The sequence below is a fragment of the Dendrobates tinctorius genome, unplaced genomic scaffold, assembly GCF_039654945.1.
Source record: "Dendrobates tinctorius isolate UK_male_01 unplaced genomic scaffold, ASM3965494v1 ptg000025l, whole genome shotgun sequence".
Classification (NCBI taxonomy): domain Eukaryota; kingdom Metazoa; phylum Chordata; class Amphibia; order Anura; family Dendrobatidae; genus Dendrobates; species Dendrobates tinctorius.
In genome coordinates, this window is record NW_027361693.1 from 5,897,211 (window position 1) to 5,923,910 (window position 26,700).

The 26,700-nt window shown below is 43.4% G+C and overlaps 1 protein-coding gene across 2 annotated transcripts in view; it reads right to left on the minus strand.

Annotated features, from left to right (window-relative positions):
• The window catches only part of OTULIN (OTU deubiquitinase with linear linkage specificity), a 76,115-nt gene that overhangs the window by 42,008 nt on the left and 7,407 nt on the right, over positions 1-26,700 (minus strand). For both annotated transcript variants that reach the window (XM_073569447.1, XM_073569445.1), the window contains exon 5: positions 7,760-7,845. In XM_073569447.1, the coding sequence (XP_073425548.1) occupies positions 7,760-7,845 (86 nt within the window). The remainder of the gene's footprint in view (positions 1-7,759; positions 7,846-26,700) is intronic.

Genomic DNA, 26,700 nt, shown 5'->3' on the forward strand with positions numbered 1-26,700 from the left:
ATGAAATTCTTGAAAAGGCCAGACAAAAAGAAGGTACTTCCTAAGCAGAGGACTCCAAAAAGGCGGCTTTTTCGAGCCCCCCCAGAATCAGCCATTGCAGCCGAGAGAGAAGGGAAAGTCGGGAAGATGGAGTTATGCTAAGGGGAGAGGCAGGAATATCCTGGTCCCCCAGCAGCAGCAGCAATAGCCACAAGAAAAGCAATGACTCGACCCCAGTGGGGGGGGGGGCGGGTTGCAGGCTTTCGAGGTTCTTTCACTCTTGGCAGTTGATTTCCAACAGCCCCTGGGTCCTCAGTGTGATCAAAGAGGGCCTACTACTAGAATTTGAATTCTCCCACCCCGCGGGGTATAAGAGTTACCTCCCTACCACCTCGGGATACTACAGCACTAAAATCCAGCATCCAGCTCCTTCTACAATCAAACGCCATTTCTCAGGTCCCTGTGGAGGAACAAGGGGACATTATTCCATGCTGTTCCTAGTGAAGAAACCCACAGGAGAGGCAAGAATAATAATAAATCTCAAGGGCCTCAACCGACACATCGCATATCGCAGATTCAAGATGGAGTCCGTAAAGACCGCCATTCCTCTGATAGGGCCGTCTTACTTCATGGCAACCATAGATCTAAAGGATGCCTATTTTCACATTCCTATACATCCTTCTCACAGGAAGTACCTAAGGTTTGCGATCCGTCAGGGTACAGACATCCGGCACTATCAGAACAACGTACTTCCCTTTGGAATATCCTCTGCCCCTCGAGTATTTTCCAAAATTATGGCGGAAGCTGTGTCCCACATCAGAAGCCAAGGTATATGCATTGTACACTACCTGGACGACCTGCTGATAATAGGAGCCTCATACCAGACTCTGGTAAACCAGGTGACCCAAACTCTGGGTATTCTCCAATCGCTGGGGTGGATCCCGAATATAAAAAAGTTGCAGATCCAACCCTCCCAGCAGATAAAATTCTTGGGAATCCTCCTAGATTCAAGGAAACAAATGTCCTTCCTCCCGGAGGAACAACAGAGGTCCATAATTTCAAGAATCTCGAGCTTCAGGAAACAGAGGTCCCCGACCCTCAGGTCAGCTATGTCCATACTAGGGTCAATGACCTCCTGCATCCAGTCGGTACCTTGGGCGCAGGCTCACTTCAGAATACTCCAGTCCCATATCTTGGGAAACTGGAACAGAGATCACACCTGCCTGAACAAAAGAGTACAGACCCCTGGAAGAGTGAAAGCTTCGCTAGCATGGTGGATGGACCACAAAAATCTGTGCAGGGGAATCAACTGGTCCCAAATCCCCTTGGTCATGGTAACATCGGATGCCAGCAAAAAAGGCTGGAGAGCCGTAGTGTCCCAACAACCATTCCAGGGGTTGTGGAGCCAGAGAGTGAGTACAAAGTCTTCAAACTTCAGGGAACTGAAGGCTGTGGAGGAAGCTCTCCTGGCGGCAAGACACCTAGTTCAGGGCCATCATATCAGAGTCTACTCGGACAATGTAACAACAGTGGCCCATCTCAGACACCAAGGTGGTACAAGATCCAGCAGTCTAGAGGGCCTGTCGGGCCGAATATTTTGCTGGGCCGAAAGACACCTCCGGTCTCTAACAGAAGTCCACCTAAAGGGTACCTCCAATCTTCAGGCAGCTTTCCTGAGCCGAAAATGCATCCAGCCTGGCGAGTGGAGCCTAAACGAAAAAGTCTTTCAGAAGCTGGTCAACAGGTGGGGCCTCCCGGAGGTGGATCTACTGGCCTCAAGAGAAAATGCTCGGGTGAGAAACTATTTTTCTCTGAACCCCAGGGACAGATCCCTGGGGGGTAGATACCTTCGCCCACAAGTGGAGGTTTCGTCTGGCATATGCCTTCCCGCCAGTTCCAATCCTTGCCGCAACCCTGAGGAAGATCCGGGAGGATCGAACCCAGACCATCCTAGTAGCTCCGCTATGGCCAAAAAGGAGCTGGTATTCTCCAATTACAGAGCTACAGGTAGAGGGGCCAGTTCTCCTACCCCTGGAAAATGACTTTCTCTTACAGGGCCCGCTACATCACCCAAACCTCCGAGGAATGAGGTTAGCGGCCTGGTTACTGAGACCCAAGGGTCTATCAGAGGCAGTAATAAACACCCTCCAGAAATCCCAGAAGTTGGTCACCATTGCTATATATAACAAAATATGGAAAAAGTTTTCCTCATGGCGTCTGCCAGATTTGCCTGACCCAGGAAACCCTAACATCTCCCATATCCTGGAAGCTTGAGCTAGGTCTAAAGCCTAGCACACTGAAAGTACAGATATCAGCATTAAGCTCCATGTTTGACTGTGACTTGGCCAACCACAGGTGGATAAGAAGATTCATTACATCAGCCACTAGGCTACATCCAAAAAAGCTAGTTGCGGTTCCACCACGGGACTTGAACGTGGTTCTTACGGGACTCACTCAATCACCCTTTGAGCCCCTGCCATCCTGTACTTCTCAGCTGCTCTCCTGTAAGGTGGCCGTCCTTATAGCAATAGCCTCAGCAAGGCGAATAGGAGAGCTACAGGCTCTCTCAATCAGAGAACCCTATCTAACAGTCAGAGATGACTCCATAGTTCTCTCCCTTGATCCGTCTTTTCTACCAAAGGTTGTGTCGGACTTTCATAGATCACAGAATATAATTCTCCCCTCAATTTGTCAAAACCCAGCAAACCCTAAAGAAGAGGTGTTTCATACGCTGGACGTAAGGCGAATAATTCTCCACTACTTAGAGTGTACCAAGCCTTATAGAATCGACCACAACCTATTCATCCATACCTGTGGTCCAAACAGAGGAAAGAAGATGGCAAAAAACACCATTGCCAATTGGATTAAAAAGGCTATCTCTGAAGCATACCTGGCGCAAAACATCACTCCCCCTACAGGGATCAAAGCGCATTCAACACGATCTACCTCTACTTCATGGGCAGAGAGGGCAGGCGCATTTTCAGAGCAGATTTGTAAGGCAGCAACCTGGTCCTCCTTACATACTTTTTCTAAACTCTACAGGTTTGACCTTATGTCCAACAGGGATTTAGTCTTTGGCCGAAAAGTTCTTCAGGCAGTTGTCCCCCCCTAGTGCAGTATAGGTTGTTAGGCCTCCTATGCTGTCGTGGAAGGTTGCTAGAGAAAATAGAATTAGACTTACCTGTAATTCACGGTTTCTAGAAACTTTCCACGACACCACTATTTCCCTCCCTGCATTCTTGGACAAATTCTGAGAATCTTAAAGTAACCGGTGCTATGGTAATCAGTTATAAGTCACTGGTGAGAGGGAGGTGGGAGGGACCTTTTAACCTCTTGTGCTCCCTGTCCCCCATTAGGGCGTGGAGACAACCTCCTATGCTGTTGTGGAAGGTTTCTAGAAACCGAATTACCGGTAAGTCTAATTCTATTTTCATGGAAAACACAAAATTGTCTGGGTAACCCCAAACTTTTGAACGGTAGTGTATTTATTTTTGATGATTTATTTTCCTATTTTTTCAATTTTATTTTTATTGCTTATTATTTTTTATTTTTTTTTTACTAACACTGATTTTCCCATTTTTCTTTTCTCATTTTTTCTTTATTTTCTCTCGCCTTAGACATTTATATACTTTTTATTTACGTTCTACATTACATATACTACTATACATTAATATCCATGTTTTTCGCTTTATAAGACGCACCCCCAAATCTGGTGAAGAAAAAGAAAAAAAATGTTTGTTTTTTTATGTTAAATGGAGGTGTGTCTTATAATGCCAGTGTTAGTCTTACATATCATATATATGTCCCTCATCCTGGTATCTATATAACCCCCATCCTGGCACATGGCCCCCCATCCTATCCTGGATATGGCCCCCCCCGGTCACTATATGCCCCTCTCTCTCTATATGCCTCCCTGCTGGTACGCACACGGCCCCCCGTCCCTATATTCCCCCCTGCTGGCATTCACACAGACCCCCGTCCCTATGTTCCCCCCTGCTGGCACACATTGTCCCCCCGGTCGGCACACATTGTCCTCCCCTCCATATATTCCCCCCTGCTGGCACACATTGTCCCCCCCCTCCATACATTCTCCCCTGCTGGCACATGGCCCCTCCCATCCTTATATTCTCCCCTGCTGGCACACATGGCCCCTCCCATCCCTATATTCCCCCATGCTGGCACACATTGTCCCCCCCCATCCCTATATTTCCCCCTGCTAGCACACATGGCCCCCGTCCCTATATTTCCCCCCTGCTGGCAAGCACATGCTAAAATAATAAACAGTTAACTCACCTACTGATGATCGCTCCTGCTCCCAGCTCCCCCGTGGCTTACCTGTGTCTGTGCCGAGTCTGCTGTCATCCTCCTCCTGCAGGGCGCACGAAACTGCTGCTCATTCAGGCAGCTCATTGTAGCTACAGGACCTTCCATGATGTGACCAATAGGAGCTGCTCAGCTGCGGTCATGTGACTCGCAGAGCACACTGGGAGTCATGTGACCGCAGGTCATATGGTCCCATCATGCAAAGTCCTGAAGCGATGAGCTGCCTGAATGAGCTGCTGCTGCCGCTCGCCCTGCAGGAGGATGACAGCAGACTCGACATAGGAAAGCCATGGGGGAGCTTGGAGCAGGAGCGATCATCAGTAAGTGTCTATAGTGACGGGGGGAGAGTGCAGGCACATATAATATGCACCACTTCCCTGTCCACCAACTCAGGGCTGTTTCAGCACCGAGGTGATGGACAGCAGGTGCAGTGAATATTACATGAGCCTAATGAGCGGGAGCAAAGGACCTCCCACTGTCTCTGCAGCCCCCATCCAGCCCACCCCAGCCCCCTGACTTCACACCAGAGGCCCCCCCCCACTCTATAGCACAGCAGCACACAGATTTGCTTTATAAGACGCACCCCCCACTTTCCCCCAAAATTTTGGGGAACAAAAGTGCGTCTTATAAAGCGAAAAATACGGTACATTCCGCAAACCGCTCATATCAATTCTCATTGGGCAATATAAGTTTATTTTATATTTATACTTTATACCCCCTGGCCCTGAATAAGAGACCCTTGTCCCCCCTTTTACATCCTTAGCCCATGATTTGTCCACCTATGCCATGTCTTCTTTCTGTGCACATCTATGGCAATCTTCATCCCATGCTCCCGGGAGCTGCGCATGCGCTCATTGTCTCTTTTTTCCCTGGTCGTCGCGGGGGTCTGTATACTGGCGCAGGCGCACTAGGTTAAGTATGGCCAGAGACGTCTGCCCATACTGCATTCTCGGCCTCAGCAGCTGACTTCCGATTCCTTCTCTGGCGTGCTGTTGCACACCGACCACCAATTAAATAAGGTGTTTAAGACTTACATTAACTATGGACACCACTACCCCTGATGAAGACATCTGACGTCAACGATACTTGTGGGGCATTGCTCTGCCGCCCTCTTGCCCTGGGACACCCACAGTCCAGGCAACTGATTGCCTTCTCCCTCTACAGGTCTCAGTTCTGGAGGGTTTGGTATTGCAGCACTTCATTTGGTACATAATCAGTGGTGCCCTCTGTTTGGTGTGTCAGACTCATGACTTTTTCTGTATCAGTCTATGGAGACAGACTCTTAAGGGACAGTATTGTCTGTTGTATATTTTTATTATTTAGGTCTCTTTTGCTCATTGAATCAACCATCAAGGCCAGGATGTTGTCCCATATTATGTTTTGGGAACATTTCCTTTTATTGTTTCTGCATCATTCACGTCACATTATTAAGGGGACAGCATCCCTTTTTGTACCAGCATTACCCAGGTACTCAGGGTTTCCTCAGGTATAGTTTTATGTGCATGCTGTGTGTTTGTATTTGTACCATACATTGTTGTGGGTCACTTACACCCAGGGTTTATTTGCAGATCTTTAATTTTTTGCATGCTGCATTTCATGATATAGGGGCTTGTGGTTTTTTTTTTTTCTAGGACCTATACCATGGTCCTTATGATTATTATTCTTATAAACTGCATGTGGGGGAAAATGGTCTGGTTTTAATTTATGTTTTAACTTCCAACTGTTAATAAAGTTTTTCCCTTTTACACATAAGTATCGTGGTGCGCATACCTTTCAGTGATGTCCCCCCTTTTTTTGGTTTCCAGTGCTACTTTCATTGCACCCACTCATTGGTTAGATTTACTGTTACGTGTCGTGCGCCTATTTCATAGGCATACCGTAAATGAGATGCTGTGCATATACTGTAAAGGAGACATTTCGGTCAATCTGACCTTTCTCAAACAAGCACAAAGTGGCCGGAGCGGGAAAATGTGCAATTGGCGTAAAGCGCCATGGTAATGAACTAAGTCACTGCAAGAATGGCGCCCTAAGTGTAACAAATCACGGCCTGCCGACAAACCTACCAACGCCTCCCACTTGCGTCATTTCCGATGCATCGACAGATAATGACGTCATAAAGAGATTTAAACCAAAATGTTATACTCCACATTGGCGCCATTCTTGCAGCGACTTAGTACATTACCATGGCCCTATATGCCAATTGCAACTCCTCTCCCTCCGGCCACTTTGGTAAGCTGGTTTAGTTTTCTCTTACAGAGCTTAGGTTGTCATACAGCGGCCATCACTCAGATTTCTACACTGCAATATGACTAGCAGGACTCACCACTGCACCCCTTCACCATTATTGGCAGTGGTCACACCCCGTACCATAGTACCCACAACGTCCTCTTTGCTCTGGCCTTATACATATGGTATAGTGTACGGCATGTATCTGTTTATGGTAGATTTTTCGATGCATTCTGTATTCTCTCTTCTCTTGTTATACGTTATACCCTGTCAATTTGAGAGCAATACTCTAACAAATATGGATTCACAATCCTTATGTTATAGTCTGCACCACAATCTTCGGACTTTGCCAATTAACACTCTTATAGAATTTTGTTCCATAACTTTACGTTTTCGTCTAGCACTTTTGCTACTTCCAATAGGTGGCACTAGAGTTCTAGTCCTCTTCCTCTCTGAAGAGACAATTTGCATAATTATCATTTTTACATGGTGTCACCTTATATGTACCTAATCATGTCTATTTGTCAGTTTGTCATTCCTTTTTTTGCGTAGCGAACATTTGAGAAAAGGTCTGATTAACCGAAGCGTGACATTCATTATGCCTAGCGTGGGATTCTCTGGATTGGTTACATAAAATTCAAGATTTCCTTTGCTTTTGGAGTGCCAGATTATTTTCTACACTCGTATATTACGGGGTTGGACCCCATTCTGTGCACCCTCCAGATTCTGGAGTGCCCTACTTCTCTGTACTTTTTACTAGCTGTAACCATGGATGCCCAAGCTACTGCAATGCCCTTCACATGGAAAAGGCGACATAAAAAAATCAGAAGAACTATACTACATTTATAATTGGAGGTATTTGCTTATATTATAATTACCTACTACATACTGGGAAACAATCTTGGAGATGGGACTATCCCTTTAATAATTCTGTAGTTATGACAGTGATTAAATGAAGACTTTAATAAAAGACCTTACTACTGCTACATTCTACTTACCAACCCCTAAGTTAAGTATACAACTCTATAAAAGGGGAAGATTTGTTTCCTCCCTGTATATTTTCAGTGTTTTTCATGTTAATAAAGAAGTAACTCGCTTTCTGTCTAAGCCTACGACTTCCTCGTCAGTGTATAGAGGACTGAGCGCTCGCTCATCACAAGAGGATCTTTAAGTGCAATACTGAGTAATCAGAATTCAAAGGAAAAAGGAAGAAAAAGCTCAGAAAGCGTACCTGTTGTGCCTTTGTCAATTGCTGCAATACCTTTCTCGATTTTTTCTTTTTCAATTTCTTCTTCATCTCGATAAAGATCTTCATCACTAATTATACAAATAATTAACAATTACACTAGGATATAGTGATTTTAGTGTCAACAATGTTGAACAGTTTTATATTAAGGTACGTTTATGGTGCCGATTAAGAATATGACTTCAGTTTTGCCGGATTGGCTCTAATGTCTTAGATAATAGTTAATTACAGTAGAATTCTGGTTTCAAAAGCTAGGAGAAAGTCCTACCGGTAGCTGGGTTTCCAGGAGTCCACCATGACAGCACCATCAGGAGATAGTCCTTCATATCCTTGATACAGACAGGAACACACAAGAGGTTAAAAGACCCCTCCGTCTACCACCCACCGGTCATTTTTCAAGTACTACACCAGGATGGATGCAACTCTATTTTATCGAGGTTCCTTCTACATACGTTACCTTCACATAGCAGACAGGAATTTAAACGGAGGGAATGTAATGGGTGCTGTCATGATGAACTCCTGGAAACCCAGTTACCAGTAGGATCAATTCCTACTTTCCAGGACGTCACCTCCTGACAGCATCATCAGGAGAATACATTCAGAATGGGACTACTGATTGGAGAACTTACGTCTTTTGGCTGATAGAATGTCTAACTTAGGCTGGTTTCACATTCGCGCTTTTTAAGCGCACGCACGGCCGGGGGAAGCTCCGCCCCCGAGCCGGCTCTCTGCCCGGCGTGCCCGCCCCTTCCTTGTAGCGCCGCCTCCTAGCACACAGCGGCGCCTGCGATCGGCGCACCCTATCTTTAGCATAGGGTGCGCAGATCGTGCGCAGGCCGTGCGCTAGTTGCGCTTTGACCTGCGCTGCGCACTTTTGACGGTGCGCCGTGCGCGCCAAAATCCGAAAAGTTTGATTTTGGCGCGCACGGCGCACCGTCAAAAGTGCGCAGCGCAGGTCAAAGCGCAACTAGCGCACGATCTGCGCACCCTATGCTAAAGATAGGGTGCGCCGATCGCAGGCGCCGCTGTGCGCTAGGAGGCGGCGCTACAAGGAAGGGGCGGGCACGCCGGGCAGAGAGCCGGCTCGGGGGCGGAGCTACCCCCGGCCGTGCGTGCGCTTAAAAAGCGCGAATGTGAAACCAGCCTTATAATGTCTGCAAAAGGTGTTAAGAGTTGTCCACGTTGCTGCTCTGCAGATTTGCTCTACTGAGGCCCTTGCTCGTTTTGCCCATAGATAATGCTCTGGCTGAATGAGTCCCAATGTTGTCCGAGGGTGCTTTTCCTTTTGCAGAATAGGTCAGACCGATAACCGACAATCTTGCTAAGGTCGCTTTTGACGTTTTATTCCCCTTTATTCTTCCCCGCAAAATGAATGAAAAAGATTGGAATCTAAACTTTTTGTGGCCTACAAATATCTGAAAGGATGTCAGTGTCGAGGGATCATTCTTAACCTCATTTGCACATAGAAACATGAGAAGAAGTGGAATGAAACTGAAAGGGAGAAGATACAGATTAGATATTATAAAAAAAAAAAATTTTGTGATAGTGAGCGTGATCTATGAGTGGAACAGACTGCCACAAGAGGTGGCCAGTTCTCGTTCAATGGAAGTCTTCAGAGGCTGGACAGACATCTATGAGATGGTTTAGTGAATTCTGCATTGAGCAGGTGGTTGGACACGATGACCCTCGAAGTCCCTTCCAATTCTAACATTCTTTTTACATTTAAATAATGGAATGTCAGTTCCAGACTATCTTTATGGTTCTGACAACAAAAGAAGGCAAGAGGATCTCTGGGGTCATATGAAAAGCAGTTACCACTTTAGGTAAAAATGTTGGATCTAACCTTAATATGATGCAGTCCGCTAGGATCTTTAGATATGGATCTTTGATGGAGAAGGCCTGTATCGCTCCTATCCGTCTTGCAGTAGTTATGGCATCAAGGAAAGCGGTTTTTAAAAAGGAGCGAGATATTAAAGTCTAAGTCTTCTAGAGGCTCATATAATGGTCTACATAGGCCATTCATCACTAAATTCAGGTACCATGGAGGGAAAAAGTCCTTGATTGTAGGTCTAATCCTACCTGTGGTCTCAATAAATCTGTCAATCCAGGGATGGCTTGCTAACGGATAATCAAGAAAACAAGCAGAACTGAAATTTGTACCTTCAAAGTGTTGAGTATTAGGCCTTTACCAAACCCGGATTGGAGGAAAATCTAGTATCTTTGGAATATTAGGGTTGAGTTATCCACCATTGTTTTTTGGTATTGTGAGCAAAACATCTTCCAGATCTTTGTATATATCGCCGACATCAAAGTCTGAAAGTCCTCGATCTCAAGATCTGCCTTTCAGGATCCAGGCAGATAACTGCAGGAACTTCACATTGGGATTATAGATTGGTCCTTGGAAAAGATCGTGCCTTACCGGCAGGCAGATTAGGTCCTTCAGAGCCATCTTTTTTAACAGAAGAAACCAGCTTCTCTTAGGGGAAAAATGAAAACTTATGGCTTCTCTTTGTGGCAAATAACTAGTTCAGTTATACCCCAGCATTGGGTTCTAGTTCTGATTGTTGAACTTCCTTCCTGCTGAGAAAATCTGCAATTAGATTTTGAGATCCCTTTAGGTGTGTTGCCGAAACTGAAAGGACTGTTTTTCTGCCCAAAAGATATTTGCGGCCAAAGCCTGACGATTGTGATGTCTCGGACCACCCTGATAACAGGAAAATCACTGTTGTGATATTGTCTGATAGTATTCTGAAGTGTTGATATTTTAAATTTAACTGGCATTTCTTTAACGTCTTGCTCGGCATTCTCTGAGGTTGTATGATGTGAGATGGCCTTATTTTCTTGTCTAATCCATCATCTTGTCTGTTCCAGGATGTTAGGATCTGCAGCTGTAACTGCCTTGAGTGGAATTGGCTCCACTGTATGCATGGTATAGATGCCGTCATCACTCCTAGGATTTTCACACTTTCCCTGATAGATACCAGAGTTCTTTTTGACAGCAAGAACTCTGGTTTCGAGTTTGTGCTGCTTCTTCTCCAGTAGGAAATGTCTGTTGATCCAATTCCAAGAGGACTCCTAGAAAAATCTTGTTTCCCTGGGATGAGATCAGACTTTTCCCACTTTATAACCCATCCCAGGTTCTTTAGAACCAAGATGGTTGATGTTAGATTGATTCTTAGCTGTCGGGGTGATTCTGCTACTAGGAGAAAGTCGTCCAGATATTGAACAATGATTATTCCTTTTCCCCTAAAAAAAAAAAAAAAGTTGATGGAAATGCGTGGGTCGGAGGAAAGACCAAACGGAAGACAATGGAATTAAAAAAGTGCTGAATCACCTCCCCTTCTTTTACCACAAATCTCAGATATCTTTGACTGGGAGGATGAATTGATACAGGTCGTTTGTTTCTTTGATATCTAGCGTACTCATTACCATATTCTTTGTGATTAGAAGATAAACGGTAACATTATGAATTCTTTGTATACAACCCACTTGTTTAGGGACTTTAGATTTATAATTGTGCGCAAGTCTCCCTGGGTTTTTTTTTTTTTACTGAAAAATAGAGTAGAGTATGAGCTGAGAGGAACCATTCTGCTTCTGGTATTACTACGTCATGTTAGGGCAATCCGTTTAACGGATCCGTTAAACGGATGCGCCAACGATGAGCCCCAAATTGTCTGTTTTTTTGCGATTGCATTAACGCATGGTTGCATTGCGTTGGCATGCGTTAGCAATGGAGTTCTATGCAGAGTGAAAGCTTCCGTTCGCCGTAACATACCCGAAAACGCGGTAATCCGTGTTCGAAGGTGCGTCACAAAATAAGGGACCATCACTATCATATGCCAATTTTGACATGCGTTAGGATGCGTAACGCTAATTTAAGTCAATGGGTGCATTAACGGATCCGTTACACTGCGTTAGTGCCGCATAGAAACGAATCCGTTAAACGGATTGCCCTAACGCGATGTGAACTTAGCCTTAGCAGCCTTTGTAGACTAGCGGGGACTGGGAAGTTGTGAGATGGAGTCTTCCTTGAGGGTTCTGAGCAAACTCTATCCTGTACACTTCTGATATTGTCTGAAGTAGCCATGGAGTCGGAGATACTTCTGCCCAGCCATTTTTAAAGGATTGGAGTTCCCCCACCCCACCCTTGTTGGCATCACTGTCTTGCTGTTTTAGTTGTCAGACTGAAAAAAGATAATCCTTTCTCTGCCTACTTTGGAGGTAGCTCAATCCACCCGTTTTAACTTAACCTCTATAATCCAGTTTCTGTGAAGGGACTGGGTTCTCCGAAAGGACGATACTCTTTTCGATTCCTGCTCTGGTAATCCTTTTTTCTCGTCTGAGGCCTTTTCCAATATGTCGTCTAATACTGGGCCAAATACCCAGAGACCGTAAAAGGGAATGGAACACAGCTTGTTTTTAGAGTGGCTTTCCCTGGGTCATGTTTTAAAGCTATATAGCCAGTCTTACGGTATTAGAGTGCCAGATTCCTTGCTGCGAATTGGATCGATTCTGTGAAGGCGTCGGCCATAAAACCTGTTGCCATTTTTAAGTAAGGGAATAGATTCCAGGTTATCATCTCTGGATATCTTTTTTTCTAAGGTGACTTTCTAGCTCAACTATCCATAGGTTCATGGATCTTGCTACTGAGGTAGCAGCTATATTAGTTCTAGCTTTAATAATTGCTGCCAGTGTCTCCCATGTTCTCTTGTGTAGCTCATCTGTCATAATGTCCATAGGATCCCTCAAACCTGATGAATCCTTGAAAGGAATAGATGTCTTTTTGGTCACTCTGGCAATGGGGATGTCGATCTTACGGACTACTTCCCATAATTTCATCTCTTTTGGTTTGAACGGGAGACGAGATCTGAAACTCCTTGGTATAATTAGTCTCCTCTCTACGTGATTCCACTCCTCCAAGATCATAGCCTTTATATATTTATTAACTGGGAATACTTCCAGGACCTTAACCTCCCCCCCCAAACATCTCATCCTGTATGGAGGGTTGATGGGTCTCCTCGACTTTCATCGTATTCTTTACTGCCTGCAGGAGAGTATCAGTACCTTCCCTAAGAGAAAAAGGTATTTATTTTTCTCCTCGGGTAAGGTAGGGGTTAATCCTTCACCTTCCTCCTGTTCAGGGTCAGAGTCAGGGCTGCCACTAGGAATTTCAGGGCCCCATACTGGCAAAATTTTCATGTCCCCTTAAGATCCCACCCAGGCTCCACCGCAGCTCCGCCTCCACACAACAAAACCTTCCACAGTCCTACCGCTTGCTCTTGCAAAAACTCATCTTCTGCACCACGTTCTCACTAATCTGATATTAACAGTTCCCAGCAGACAACAGATCACATACATAGCCAGCAACTTTTGTTTTGGCCAAAATAATTTTTACGCCGCCACCTCGACAAGGTAGACTCTTTTGGCGGGACCCTACTGACCATATATTACCACCACATAGTGACGAAATAATACCACATACAAGGAACAAAGACCTCCATTCCATGACCAGATCACATGCTACCATCACGTAGTGACCAAATAATGCCACATACAGGGAGAAATACTGCCACACCATAACCAGATAACATACTACCACCACATAGTGACCAAATACTACAATACTGATCATTTTAAAAACACAACACTAATGCCATTATACACAGGAGCTCTGTATATAATGTTGGTGTACAGGTAATACAGTGATCACCACTGACATTATACACAGGAGCTCTGTATATAGTGTACAGTGAACAGGTAATAGAGTGTATAGTGTCACTGTACAGCTAACACACTGACTCACCAGTGACGTCACTACCTGTAGTCCGTCATCTTTGCTTGTCTTTTTCATGCAGCACAGACTGCCATAATTTCTTCCAGCCAGGACTTGTCTCTGCATAAAATAAGTTACCTAGAGCCTGGCTTCCAGAGCACATTCCCCACTTTTTCCCTTTCTTCTACACTACACATCTGAATATAGACGTGCACCCACCATTAATATATAATTAGTTATTATGGAATCCGCCATTCCAAATATAAATTATAATTCACCACTGCGCCTCCACCAACTACAAATAGCCATTTGCCCCACCTAATATATACATTAATTAGCCCCTGTACTCTTTCCACCAATTCATGACCAGTCACTGCATCCTCAACGCCTCCACGATGTGCCTTCCGCTCCCCCGATTCATTATATTTACATGCACCTTCCGCCACAATTAATTGTCATGTCTTCTTTCTCCCACCCTCTATTCATTATCAACTGCTCCCCCCACATTCAATACATCATTAACTCCCATCACCCTCAAAATGCATCATTATTTGCTCTCCCCAGGTCCTCATTTACTCTCCCCATCCCCCACGTTTAATTCAATTGCTGTACCCCGTCCTTCACTTCATCATTTGCAGTCCCCCTCACTTCATCATTTACTGTCCTCCCTCTCACTTCATCATTTGCAGTCCCCCTTCCTCCCTCACTTCATAATTTGCAGCCTCACTCCCCCTCACTTCATCATTTACAGTCCCCCATTCTCCCCCCCCCCCCACTTCATCATGTGCAGTCCCCTTCTGTTGATATGCAGTTCCCCTCCCCTCACTTCATGTGCAGTCCCTTTCTGTTCATATGCAGTTGTAACAAGGTGGCAGGGGGTGGTAGTCATGGGAGAGTCCACTAGGTCACAATCAAATAAAGCAGCACTCTGTAGCGCCATAGCATGCAAATATGAAATATAAACATTGAATTGCATTACTGCACTAGAAATATGATAAATTGAGGATGCTTAGCGCATAAATTGGCCAATTCATGTGTATCTGGAAGCCACGTTAAGGGGATACTCATTTCCAGGACCTAACTTAATGCCAATCCTCTCTTAGACCAAAGTCTTCATCTGTATGTGAACCTAATGTGAATCCTCTCTTGGACTAAAATCTATATCTCTGTGGAGGGGTTAGGGTCCTGATGTGATTAAAAACGCCTGAGGCTAATAGGCGGAGTCCTCAGTGAGAAGGCTAATGAATACAAAACAAGAAACTGACCGTCACATCCAAATATTAACTAGGTGTGAACAGGTGCTTACCTAGAGTCACCAACTCATATACAATCAAACAAATAAAGCAGCACTCTGTAGCGCCATAGCATGCAAATATAAAAATTGAATTGCATTACTGCACTAGGAATATGAAAAATTGAGAAAGTTTAGCGCATAAATTAGCCAATTCATGCTAATCAATTGTATTCATGTCTTACAGACACAAGTACAATTGAAGCGCTAAACACCAGGATTATTGGTGGAGCTGAACACACCGAAGATGGAGGAGGGGTATTTACTGCTTGGGGGGCATTTATTGCTTGTGGGGGAGTATTTACTGCGTGTAGCGGGTATTTACTACTTGGGGGAGAATTTAGTGCGTGTGAGGGTGTATTTACAGTGTGGAGGGGGTATATGCTGGGTGTGGGTGGTGTTTACGGTGTCTCCCTTTTTTTCCTCAGATTGTAAGCTTGCGAGCAGGGCCCTCATTCCTCTTGGTATCTGTTATGATCTATGTGATTATTGTTATGCTGTAATGTCTATCGTCTGCACAAGTCCCCTCTGAAATGTAAAGTGCTGTGGAATATGTCGGCGCTATAGAAATCAAATTTATTATTATTACTGTGTGCATTGCTGTGCTTTATGTGTGTGCAGGGTATTTGCTTCCTGGGTGAGTATCTACTGTGTGTGGGGGAATATTTACTGGGTGTGGGTGGTGTTTACTGTGTGGTGGGGATTTGCAGCCTGGGGGAGTATTTACCGCCTGTGAGGGTGTATTCACTGGATGTTGGTGGTGTATTTACTATCTGTGTGAAAAACAACACAGCAAAACGCCTAGTGTGAACGCAGTCTTAAGGCCCCGTTACACACAACTATGTGCCAGCGGTCCCACCAACGATCCGACATGGATGGGATCGCTGGGATATAGTTAGACAGACTCACCAGCGATCAGGACCAGCGAACATATCTAGAGCAAACAGTGGGTATCCAAGAGCCGCGCGGCTCTTGGATACCCGCGGTTTACCCTAGATACCAGCTACCAGCGTCACTGATCGTTGGTCTCCCGCTGCCACACGCAGCGATGCGTGCTGGCCAGCGGGAGACCAATGATCAAAAAATGGCCCAGGAGCAATACCCGGCGGGGGGGCCGGTCGCTGATACATGTCACACACAGCGAGATCGCTGGAGAGATCGCTGTTGCGTCACAAAATCAGCGATCTTGCTAGCGATCTCGCTGTGTGTGTGTGACGGGGCCTTTAATGTAATGTAAGGAAAAGAGAAAGAGGTGGAAAATATAACCATGCTAGGAGCAGATAAAAATTGTAAGGGAAGAGGAAAAAAAACAAAAAAAAACAAAAAAAAACAAAAAAAAAACCAAGAAAACACTGAATAAATGAAAAGAGAAATAAACATGAAAAAAAAAGAATAAAATTAATAAAAAGAAAAAAGGGGAAAAACAAAGAAAAAATGAAAAATAGACAATAAGTAATAAAAAATAAAAAACATTGCTAAGAAAGAAATAATAATAAATAATAATAATAATAATAATAATAATAATAATAATAATAAATAGGAAAAGCCTGATGTGCTCCAGATACCTAAATTCATGGGATGAGATTCCGAATTAAAAAATGGATCAAGAAGAGTATACTGTTTTCTAGAATTAATGTATACTTTGATCTCTGCTACATTCTCATAATTCTGATACTGCAGATGAGGGCAATGTCCTATATATTAATATATTTTACTGTATTGCAGTTATCTATTGTTAATTGTGCGATACAATACCTGTAACATTGTTTTAAAATGGATATTTACCAACGATTGTAACAATAATAATTTTGCACATAGATATTCTCATAAGAAAGACCAAGCCTCACTTACATTTTCCTAAATATTCAGGGTTCACATTTATTAACCTTTTGAACTAACCGACAGCGCTGTAGTTGTTCAATAATTAAAGGTTTCATCAAAAGTACAACTTGAACACACAGTGTATATATATATATATATATATATATATATATATATATATATATATATATATATACATACACACACACACATATATATACACACATACACACCCACAAGCAAAAGTTTGGCTTGCATACTCCAAATTTTATATATAAAATATATACACTTTATATATTATCAATCTATAAAGAAAAAAATCTGTCTATCATCTCTCTCATGGTGACATCACAATAAAACCGATGTCACAAGTCATGTGATGACATCACATTCTATATTCCATTGTTGCGGCCTAAGGGAAATCATTGCCTTACAGACTCCCAAGGATGAGGCAACCCCTTTTGTTTTTCGTGACAAACGAAGCAAAAATTGATTACAAAATGGATAAAGACAGAAGAAGAGCCCAAAGAGATTGGGTTCTGAGCAAGAAGAGAGGAATTAATGAAGAGCAGGTACCATTGTTCGCTTTAGGGCGAAAAGACTTTACTCTACCGGACATGGACACTGGCGCCTCAGAAATGGCGCCCAAACATCAAACTCTGGAGAAAATGAGAAAGACCAAAAGACATGAGATCCTTACAGAGAAAAGGAAAATGGAGACCCTCATGGAGTCTCACTCTGCAGCCTCCACTGAGCTTCAGAGGGCCATTATAATCTCCTTGAAAAAAATCGGAGATCTGGTCCCTGAAATACGGAGGAGGAACAAAGATGACATCCTCAATAAGCGGAGAAACATCAGCGCAGAGTTAGAGCTGGAAGAGGTTCTCCAGGAAACACAGAGACATGTCACACTATCCAGATCTGAAAGTCTGGAGACACAGAACCTACAAAGAGTGGCAGCCCAGAAGAGGATCAGGAACAGCAGAGACTGGGTTGTCCAATGTAGGAGACGTCTCATCTATGCCAAACCCACTGTAAATGGGAATGGTGCATTACGGAGGTCCAGGACATCAGCTGAGAACATCTCCATCCCAGAGAACAAACAGCTGTGTGATTCTCCACCAAACACCTCACCGGATAAAGAGGAGCCAGGTAAGATGGAAATTTCTCTGTATAATGAGACTGGGGTGAAGGGGATTATACTCCTAATATTATGTACTGGTCACAATTATCCAAAGTGCCGAAAAACTGCCCTTGTTGTCCATAGCAACCAATCACAATGTAGCTTTCATTGTTCTATAGAATGTTAAGAAATGGAATCTGTGCTGTGATTCGTTGCTATGGGAACAGGAACTTTTTTTGCTATTGGACAGTTTTGATTAATGAAAGCCCAAATATTAGACATTCCCTGCTCATTTACATAATTCTGTTTAAAATTATAATATATGCTCTGGCACTATATTTGTTAACCTCTTGTTGACGGAGTAATATTCCGTTTTTTGCCTCCCTGCTTCGAAAACACAACTTTTTTTTTAATTTTTCTGCCAATGTAGCTGTATGTGGACTTGTTTTTTTACTGGACCAAGCTGTAGTTTTGCAGGCCACTATTCATTTTATCACTCAATGTTCTGGAAAACAGGAAAAAAGGTTTAAAATGTGGTAAAACTGTGGAAAAAATGATTCTTCCATTTTTTTAACTGTGTTCAGTCATTTGTGGTGAAAATGACCTCACAAGATGTTTCTCCACATCAGTTACATCTATGATAATGCTGAACACGCATAGGGGTTTATAACAGATAATAAGGAATTATATTTATAATCTGGTTTGTGTCCCCATTATTCTAAGACATTGTAACTTTTTGATTTTGATAACTCGATGGAGCTGTGCGATTTTTTTTTTTTTCTTGATGCCTTTCCTGGGTAGACAGAACATTGTGATATCTTTTTATTGCAATTTGTTAGGTGGACACAATGCCTCCAAAAAATGCAAAAAAAAAAAAAAAAAAAAAAAGTCAGGTGGCAGCTATGTAACACAGTGAGCATCTGCCTGGTACGGTGCATGCTCAGCTACTGTGCCCGCTCCATACATTTGCTGCACATCATGACAAACATTTCCATTATGCGTTTACAAAGGGGTTAATAATCTTGTATCATCTTAGCAGATAGAAGCCTTATGATACCTTATGACATAGCAGCCATGCCAGCAGAAGACCTTGGTGAAGCTAAAATCTGTATTTCACCCATTAAAGAAATGGTCAACACTCCAAATACTATTGACCTTGCCAGCCTTGAATTCCAGAAAGTTCTTATACACGGACGCTTCGGAAAAGTAAGTGTGAATTTATCCTCCTCCGTATTCAACCAATGTATCCTGCACAGATACCCAGGAGGGATGTACATATTCATTACAGGATGCTCATATGTAAGGATAATTGGGATAAACTAGTGACATATTACACAGTAATAGATGAGCTTTTGGTCTGACCTGTTGTGATTTTTCTCCAGGTCATCTTGACATCAGATCTGGTCAATGAAGGACTGCTGGCCATTAAGATCATGGACAAAAGGTCTTGTAGGGAGGACATTTTCTCTACAGAGGTAGAAATCATGAGAATGGCTGCTGGATGCCCCTACCTAATGTCCATGCGGGCGTATACGGAGACACAAACCAATTATGCTATATCCATGGACTATATGGCTGGAGGAGACCTGTTTTACCACATGGCAGAATCGATGTCGTTTAACACAGAGACAACAAGGTAAATGTCTTGTACTAAATGTTAATAATCCGCTGTAGTCCTAGAGCAATGGACAATGACAACAAGAAAACATAATGACATGAAAAGGACGTGTGTGTGATCTCCTCATGTTCTCTGTATGATTGTGTATGTAACCACTGATTCACCCTTCCATTTTTACTCCACAGACTCTTTGCGGCAGAGATGGTGTGCGGACTCCAATTCCTGCATGAACACGGCGTCATACATAGGTAATCATTTCACCTCCATAAATCTGTCACCTGTGACGCTCTGTTGTCTCCTTACATATCTATTGTAGAAAGTTATTTTCATGAATAATCCTCACAATCAGTGTCTGCTCCTTCTCCCTGCAGTGACCTGAAGCCAGAGAACATCCTCCTCCAAGACACCGGACACATCAAAATCTCCGACTTTGGCTTATCAGCCATGAATGTGTTTGAGAATGGCATAGTGAATAAATTTGTTGGCACTCAGGGTTACATAGCGCCTGAGGTAAGGAACATCTCTGTGTGATTGATGCCGATAGTAGGATTGAGGGATAATCTGATCACAATTTATCCTGCTCACATCTAATCACAGACCGATTCTCATTGTCCCTTTGTGTAAATCCTGTTCCCGGTATATTCAGCTTCTCTCCAATCTCATGTTTCCACAGATAATGGACCGTGAAGGCTACAACCATCTGGCAGACTCATTTTCATTTGGCGTCATCTTATATATGATGAGTGTAGGTAACCGGCCATTCTATAGCGAAGGCTCAATGGAGGAGTACCACCAGTCTCTGCGTGAGCACACCCCTTATTTTCCACCAGGGATGTGCACTAATACCATTGACATCATAAAAGGGGTAAGATCAGATGGATAAGGATGACGGGGGATTACAAGAAGAGATAGAAGATAAGATGTGGACAGTTCATAGACATTGTGTAATAACTTATCAGTAATAATACATAATCTAATGACTAATGGTCTCTTTCATTTTCTAGCTTCTTTGCAAAACTCCATCTGCCCGGTTTGCCATTACATCATCTATCAGGTCCCATCCGTTCTTCCACTCCATAGACTGGAGCGATGTGGAGTGCGGCAGATCCGACCCACCATTCCCATATTACTATGTAAGTACAACACATACAGACATCCATATTGTTATCACTACCCAGTAACGCACTTACCCACTATACCTCTTATTGTTATATCCCCCAGTACACTGTATATACTGAATGTGAGGAGCTGATTCTCAGATGTGTATATTTCTCTTCTCACAGCAGGACTATTAGGCTGATAACAATCAGCCCCATTCCAGTAACATCCAGGAATGAAGATTTATATTAATTGGATGAGACAACAAAACTGGACTTTCTCATTTACCGAACTGTGACAAACCTACCGAGCTTCCACCACATAACATCCACGTAGATTTGAGCACCAAACATCCAGGGATTTATTCCGATCGCCATACTTGGGGTCAGGAAGGAATTTTTTTCCCTTGATATGAGGATAATCCAGCAACGAGTCCTCAGGGTTATTTTTTGCCTTCCTCTGGATCAACATAGCAAGTAATTAAAGGCTGAAATTGAAGGAATTCTTTCAGCTATACTTGCTATGTCACCATCTGGACGACTCATCTACAATGTGGTGGTAAGGAGAAGACTACCGAATATGGACAGACAGAAGGCAGCGGCTGCTCCTTCACCTACCGGTTATGCACTGAAAGAAGGAAGCGGCTGCTCCTCCACATACCGGATATGGACAGAAAGAAGGAAGCCGCTGCTCCTTCACTTATAGAAAATGTACAGACAAAAGGAAGCGGCTGCTCCTTATCTTAATTGGCCATGTACAGACAGAAGGCAGCGGCTGCTCCTTTACCTACTTGGCCATGTACAGACAGAAGGAAGCGGCTGCTCCTTCACCTACAAGGCCATGGACAGATGGAAGGAAGCGGCTGCTCCTTCACCTTCCTGCCCATGGTCAGACAGAAGGCCATATGGTTAATTGCGATGCTGTTGGAATCCAGGAGAACTCCAACTACACAGATCACATGTCACACATTCCTGCTCTTCTCCTCTCATGTGTGATCCAGACCTGGATGTCCAAAATCAGCACAAGTGCAAACCAAGGCCCGAGGAGCGGAATCATCATCATCTGCTCTTTTCTACAGAAAGTGACAGTATTTATACACTTTTTTATCATCATTGCAAATTAATAACAACTTTATTGCACAAATACATTTATAAAACATCTATGCTGTTTTTTGGTTAGATTCTTCTCATATACAGACCTGCTTTTTTATTTTTATGGATATCATCATCAAGACCTGGATGAGGTATTTTGGTGCTTAGGCAGATGAAACCAATGGTTCCCCCCCGAGAAAAGGAATTGGTTAGAAGCTATAATAACAGGACTTCTAATGCTGCGGTTCTCCCCTTCAATCAGTCCAATAACAATCTCTGATGATCACTTCCATTAACTGTTACCTTTTTCACCAAAATATATCAGCAAAAGTAAAAAAAAGTGGTGTACTTTAGAGGTGAGGCATAACAGGAAGGGAAATTTCAACTTTGCCCTGGGCTCTGTTGGATGCGACCCCCAGTCCCACTAGCCTTACAATGGGCCAGGGGGAGGCTAGTGGTGACTGAGGGCCTACGCCCAAAAGGGCTCAGGCGGAGGCTACAGGGGACTGGTGGCCCACATCCAACAGGGCCCAGGGAGAGGCTAGTGGTGACTGGGGGCCCCCCTGGCCCTGTTAGCTGTTGGATGGATGCGGCCCAGCGGGTCCCAAGTCACCACTGAGCACTGTCTGCAGCCAAGCCTCTTCTCACCGCCCGCGGCACCTGGGCTCTGGAGACCGGAGGGAGACTCACCCTGCTCGCCTGCCGCATCCACCTGGTCATCTGGGTCTGTTGCATGCCCGTCGCCTCGTCCGGTCCGCCTCCTCTGGTCTGTTCCGCCGCCTCGCCATCCGCCGACAGCTTCCACGTGGCACACCGCACGCTGCTCTGCTCCAGAATGAGGAAGTGGAGCAGTGTGTGATGTCACATCAGGACCATGATGCACCCAGCTGAAAGCTGCAGTGGCCATTTCCGTTCTTTAAAACACCACAGTGTTGTTATGCATCGGGGGCATTCGGAAGCTGCAGCCTGCCCTGAACAAAATGTCTGGGGGCCCAAGCACAGACCGGGCTGCCATCGTGCTCGGGGCCCTCGGCCGGGCCCCCCTTTTTTCCTCCTAATCACTGGGCCCATACTGTAGTAAGGGCAGTAACACCCTGATGGCGGCCCTGGTCAGAGTGATATGATAATTCGTTCTCCTGGGAAGATTGAAGGGAAACTACCTCTGATACGGAATTTTGAACTTCTCTGATCATGGCCCTCATATCGGTCATGAAGGAGGGGTGTTCTTCCTTTGCCACCTCAGCAATGGACTCTGAATAGAATTGAATTCCTTATTTGTCAGATTCATGCTGCATGTGGCACATTTTTTCCCTTTCTTCTTAGAAACAGAAAGGGACCATAGATCTTTTAGGAACATATTTATCCTAAAGGTCATATATAATATAGTGCAAATGCCAGGTGGAAAAGACAATGGTGTGATTTATCATCATTCACTTGTTCCAGGAATTCAGTATGTGTATCAGACGGATCAGTGTTTTGTCCATCCATTGCTGGCTGTCTCACTGCATTGGTAACTTAACATCCCCCCGCTCCAGTAATACAATAAATAGTACCCAATCTCACCTGCCTTGCATTTGCATCATTAGGCGCACCTTCCCCATTAAGTGAATCTTGGAACACTTTTCTAAATCTTAGAAGTGCGATCAACTCTGGAAGGCACCTCGGGCACCAAAGGCTTATGTGTCATTCGACTGTAACAAGAAATGCTCTCTGCTTGGAGAAGTCTCTGGCTGTAAGCACCTGCCAAGAGCCCCCCTGAGGAGGAAGCAGCTTAAACCAGGAGCTCCAGCTATACTGGAAGGCTGAGGGACCTCTTGATCAGTGAGGCGTCTTCTTCCGGACCATGCTGCAGGAGGAAGGAGAGGGAAGCGATCCCCCTGAGTCCAGCAGTCTGGCGTTCCTGATCAACTGAGAGAAAACTTCTTCTGCACCACAAGCGCTCCACCTATGCGTCTGTTCCCGACAGGGACAGGACAAACAATGGTAGGCAGTGGAGGGAGGGGTCTTTTGACCCTATCAATGATATGAAGGTCTATGTCCTGATTTTGCAGTCAGGAGGGACGTCCTGGAAAAGTCGCTTTTATAGCATTGGAAGAATAAAAATTGGAATATAAAATAATTACATGGCATATCTCATTACCTAAGACTGTTAAAAGAAAGACCAAAAGCTAATGCATTAATCACACACAAGTCACATTGGGAGAATGCATTAATGGATGAATTATATCAAAAACTAGAACCAATTCAGCAAAAGTAATGGGATTACATATAGTTGGAGACGGTCCGAAACCAAAATGGAGTTTAATCCTAAGGCTTTGTTCTCACGATGAGGTTTTGGTGAGTTTTTTATGCTGCATACTTCTATTGCATCAGACTCAGCGTCTTACAGCTCCTGCGAGTGGATGGGATTTGTAGAAATCTACTGCTCGCTGTCTTATTTTTTTTTTTTTACGCTACCTAAAACTAACCTGGGGTGAGTTTCAAACTCACAACATGTCAATTTCTCTTGTGGGTACTCGGAGTTATGCTTATTTGTTTGCATAGAATTGCATTAGATGCTGAAGATTTGCAGGAAAAAAAAAAAAAAAAAGCGCACACGTGTCAGTGAGTTTCAGCTACGGAAATGCACGAAAAACATTTGTAATCCGCACATAATCATTTGTCAGAGCCAATTACCAGGAAGTATCAAAAATCAAGTAGCTTTACTTCAAACATGACATAGCAAGAAGAGACAAAAACAGCAGTGAAAAAAAAAATGCAATAATGAAAAAAAAAAGTAAGAAAGCTAAATTTAGTTAATAAGTACAAAAATACTGTGGAAAACCTGCAACATCAAAAATCTATTCCGGTCCAAGGGCCACATTGTCATGCTAAGCCAATCTGAGGGCTGAACTAAAAGTTAAAGGGGTATTATCTTAATTTATGGCATATTAGAAGTACATACCATGAAAGTCTAAATTTATGCCTATTTACAGGACTCCACGAATCAGCACTATAAGGCTGTGTTCCCACAATGAGTTTTTGAAGCTGCATCTAAAATGCAACGTCTAGGTGCGCACGTTGCGGTTTCTGCATTTCTTGGCAGAAAAACGCAGCGGAAAATACACACGTTTTAGATGCGTTTTTCCCTGTCCAGTCAATGGGTCAAAACTCAGGCAAAAATGCAATAAGAATTGACATGCTGCAGAAAATAAAAAGTTGCAAATACGGACTTGAAACTTACCGATCTTGTGTACAACAACTCAAGATTGTCATTGAATTACCTTGCATAAGTATTCCATTGCGTTTTTGAGCCATTTACGCGAAGAAAAAAAACGCATCAAATACGCAAGGTGTGCACATAGCCTTATGGTTGCAGCAAAGGGGATGGGATTTATAGAAATCTCATGGCCGCTGTAATTTTTTTGTAGTGTGGTCTAATCTGCGGTACGTGTTTCAAATCTGTAACACGTTCATTTCTCTTTCAAATATGGAGCCTTACATGTGCAGATGTTCCCCATTTTCATTCGAAAAGGAAAATTCTTATGTATAAAACACAAGCAATCCGATCATGACAGCAACAAAGTCAAGTACCAGGAAGTATGAGAAACAAAGTAGCTTTATTTAAAGCGTGACATATCAAAAAGGACGCACTGTCAAAAATCGAGATAGAAATAAGGAAAAAAAATGCAAGGAAAAAAAAAAAAAAAAAAAAAAAAGAAGAACTCAGAAGTGCAATGGAAAAAATGCAAGTAACCTAATATACCTTCTAGATGCAGAATTGCAACATCAAAAACTCTCCAAATGCTCATCGTGGCAATGAGTCTCATGGGATTGTTTAGTTTGCAAAAGAGAAGACTGAGAGGAGACTTAATAGCTGTCTACAAATATCTAAAGGGCTGTCACATTGTAGAAGGATCAACTTTATTCTCATTTGCACAAGGAAAGACTAGAAGCAATGGGATGAAACTGAATGGGAGGAGACACAGATTAGATATTAGAAAAAACTTTTTGACAGTTAGAGTGATCAATGAGTGGAACAGGCTGCCACGAGAAGTGGTGAGTTCTCCTTCAATGGAAGTCTTCAAACAGAGGCTGGACAGACATCTGACTGGGATGATTTAGCGAATCCTGCTTTGAGCAGGGGGTTGGACCAGATGGCCCAGGAGGTCCCTTCCAACTCTACGATTCTATGATATGTTCAGACAGAACTTTTTGATGATTTACAACAAGATTCTGCTTCTAGATCCACATAAAAACACATCAAATGCTCGTTGACTAAGTTTCTGACTGATTTAACCCCTTCACGACCTACGACATGTAGGTACCTCCTAGGTTGTGTCCCAGCATTTCATGCGGGCTCAGGCGCTGAACCTGCATCTTTTCAGGCACATGACAGCTGATTTGTAGCACTCCTAAGGAGACTATTGAAGCCAGTAAAAAGTAGAAAAAAAGAGTGATAAAATATATTAAAAATTATTATATTCTGCACCATTCAAAACTAAAATAATAAAAAAAAAACAAACAAACAACAAAACAAAAAAAAAAAAAAACAAAAAAAAAAAAACACACATACAAATTTGGTATTGCTGCATTCAGAAAAGCCTGATCACAACAAACTAAGTTAATCCAATAGGGTTAACGGTGTAACGAGAAAAAAAAGAAAAAAAAAAAAAAAAATTAAAACAGAATTATGAAATTATGATTCTTTTGGCCCCCACAACATTTCAATCAAATGCAATTGACAGGAGATCAAAATATTATATCTACCACAAAATAATAATAAAAAACGTCAGCTCGGCATGCAAAAAATAAGCCCTCACCTAGCCCCAGACCCCCAAAAATTGGAGATGCTACGGGTCTCACAATGACCTGGAGAATCATAGTGGCAGGTCAGTTTAAGCATTTTGTGACCATGGGGGGGGGGGGTTTGGGGAAACAATTGTGGAATTGCACTTTGTTCTTCGAAAGCTCATCGCACTTGGAATTTGTTTTCCAGTACACTATATGGCAAAACCAATCATCCCATGGCCATATTGAAGGGAGAATAAAGTTATGGCTCTTTGAAGAAGGGGAGCAAAAGACAAAAATGCAAATAGGGAAAATCTTAAAATCTCTTTTCCACACAGTGC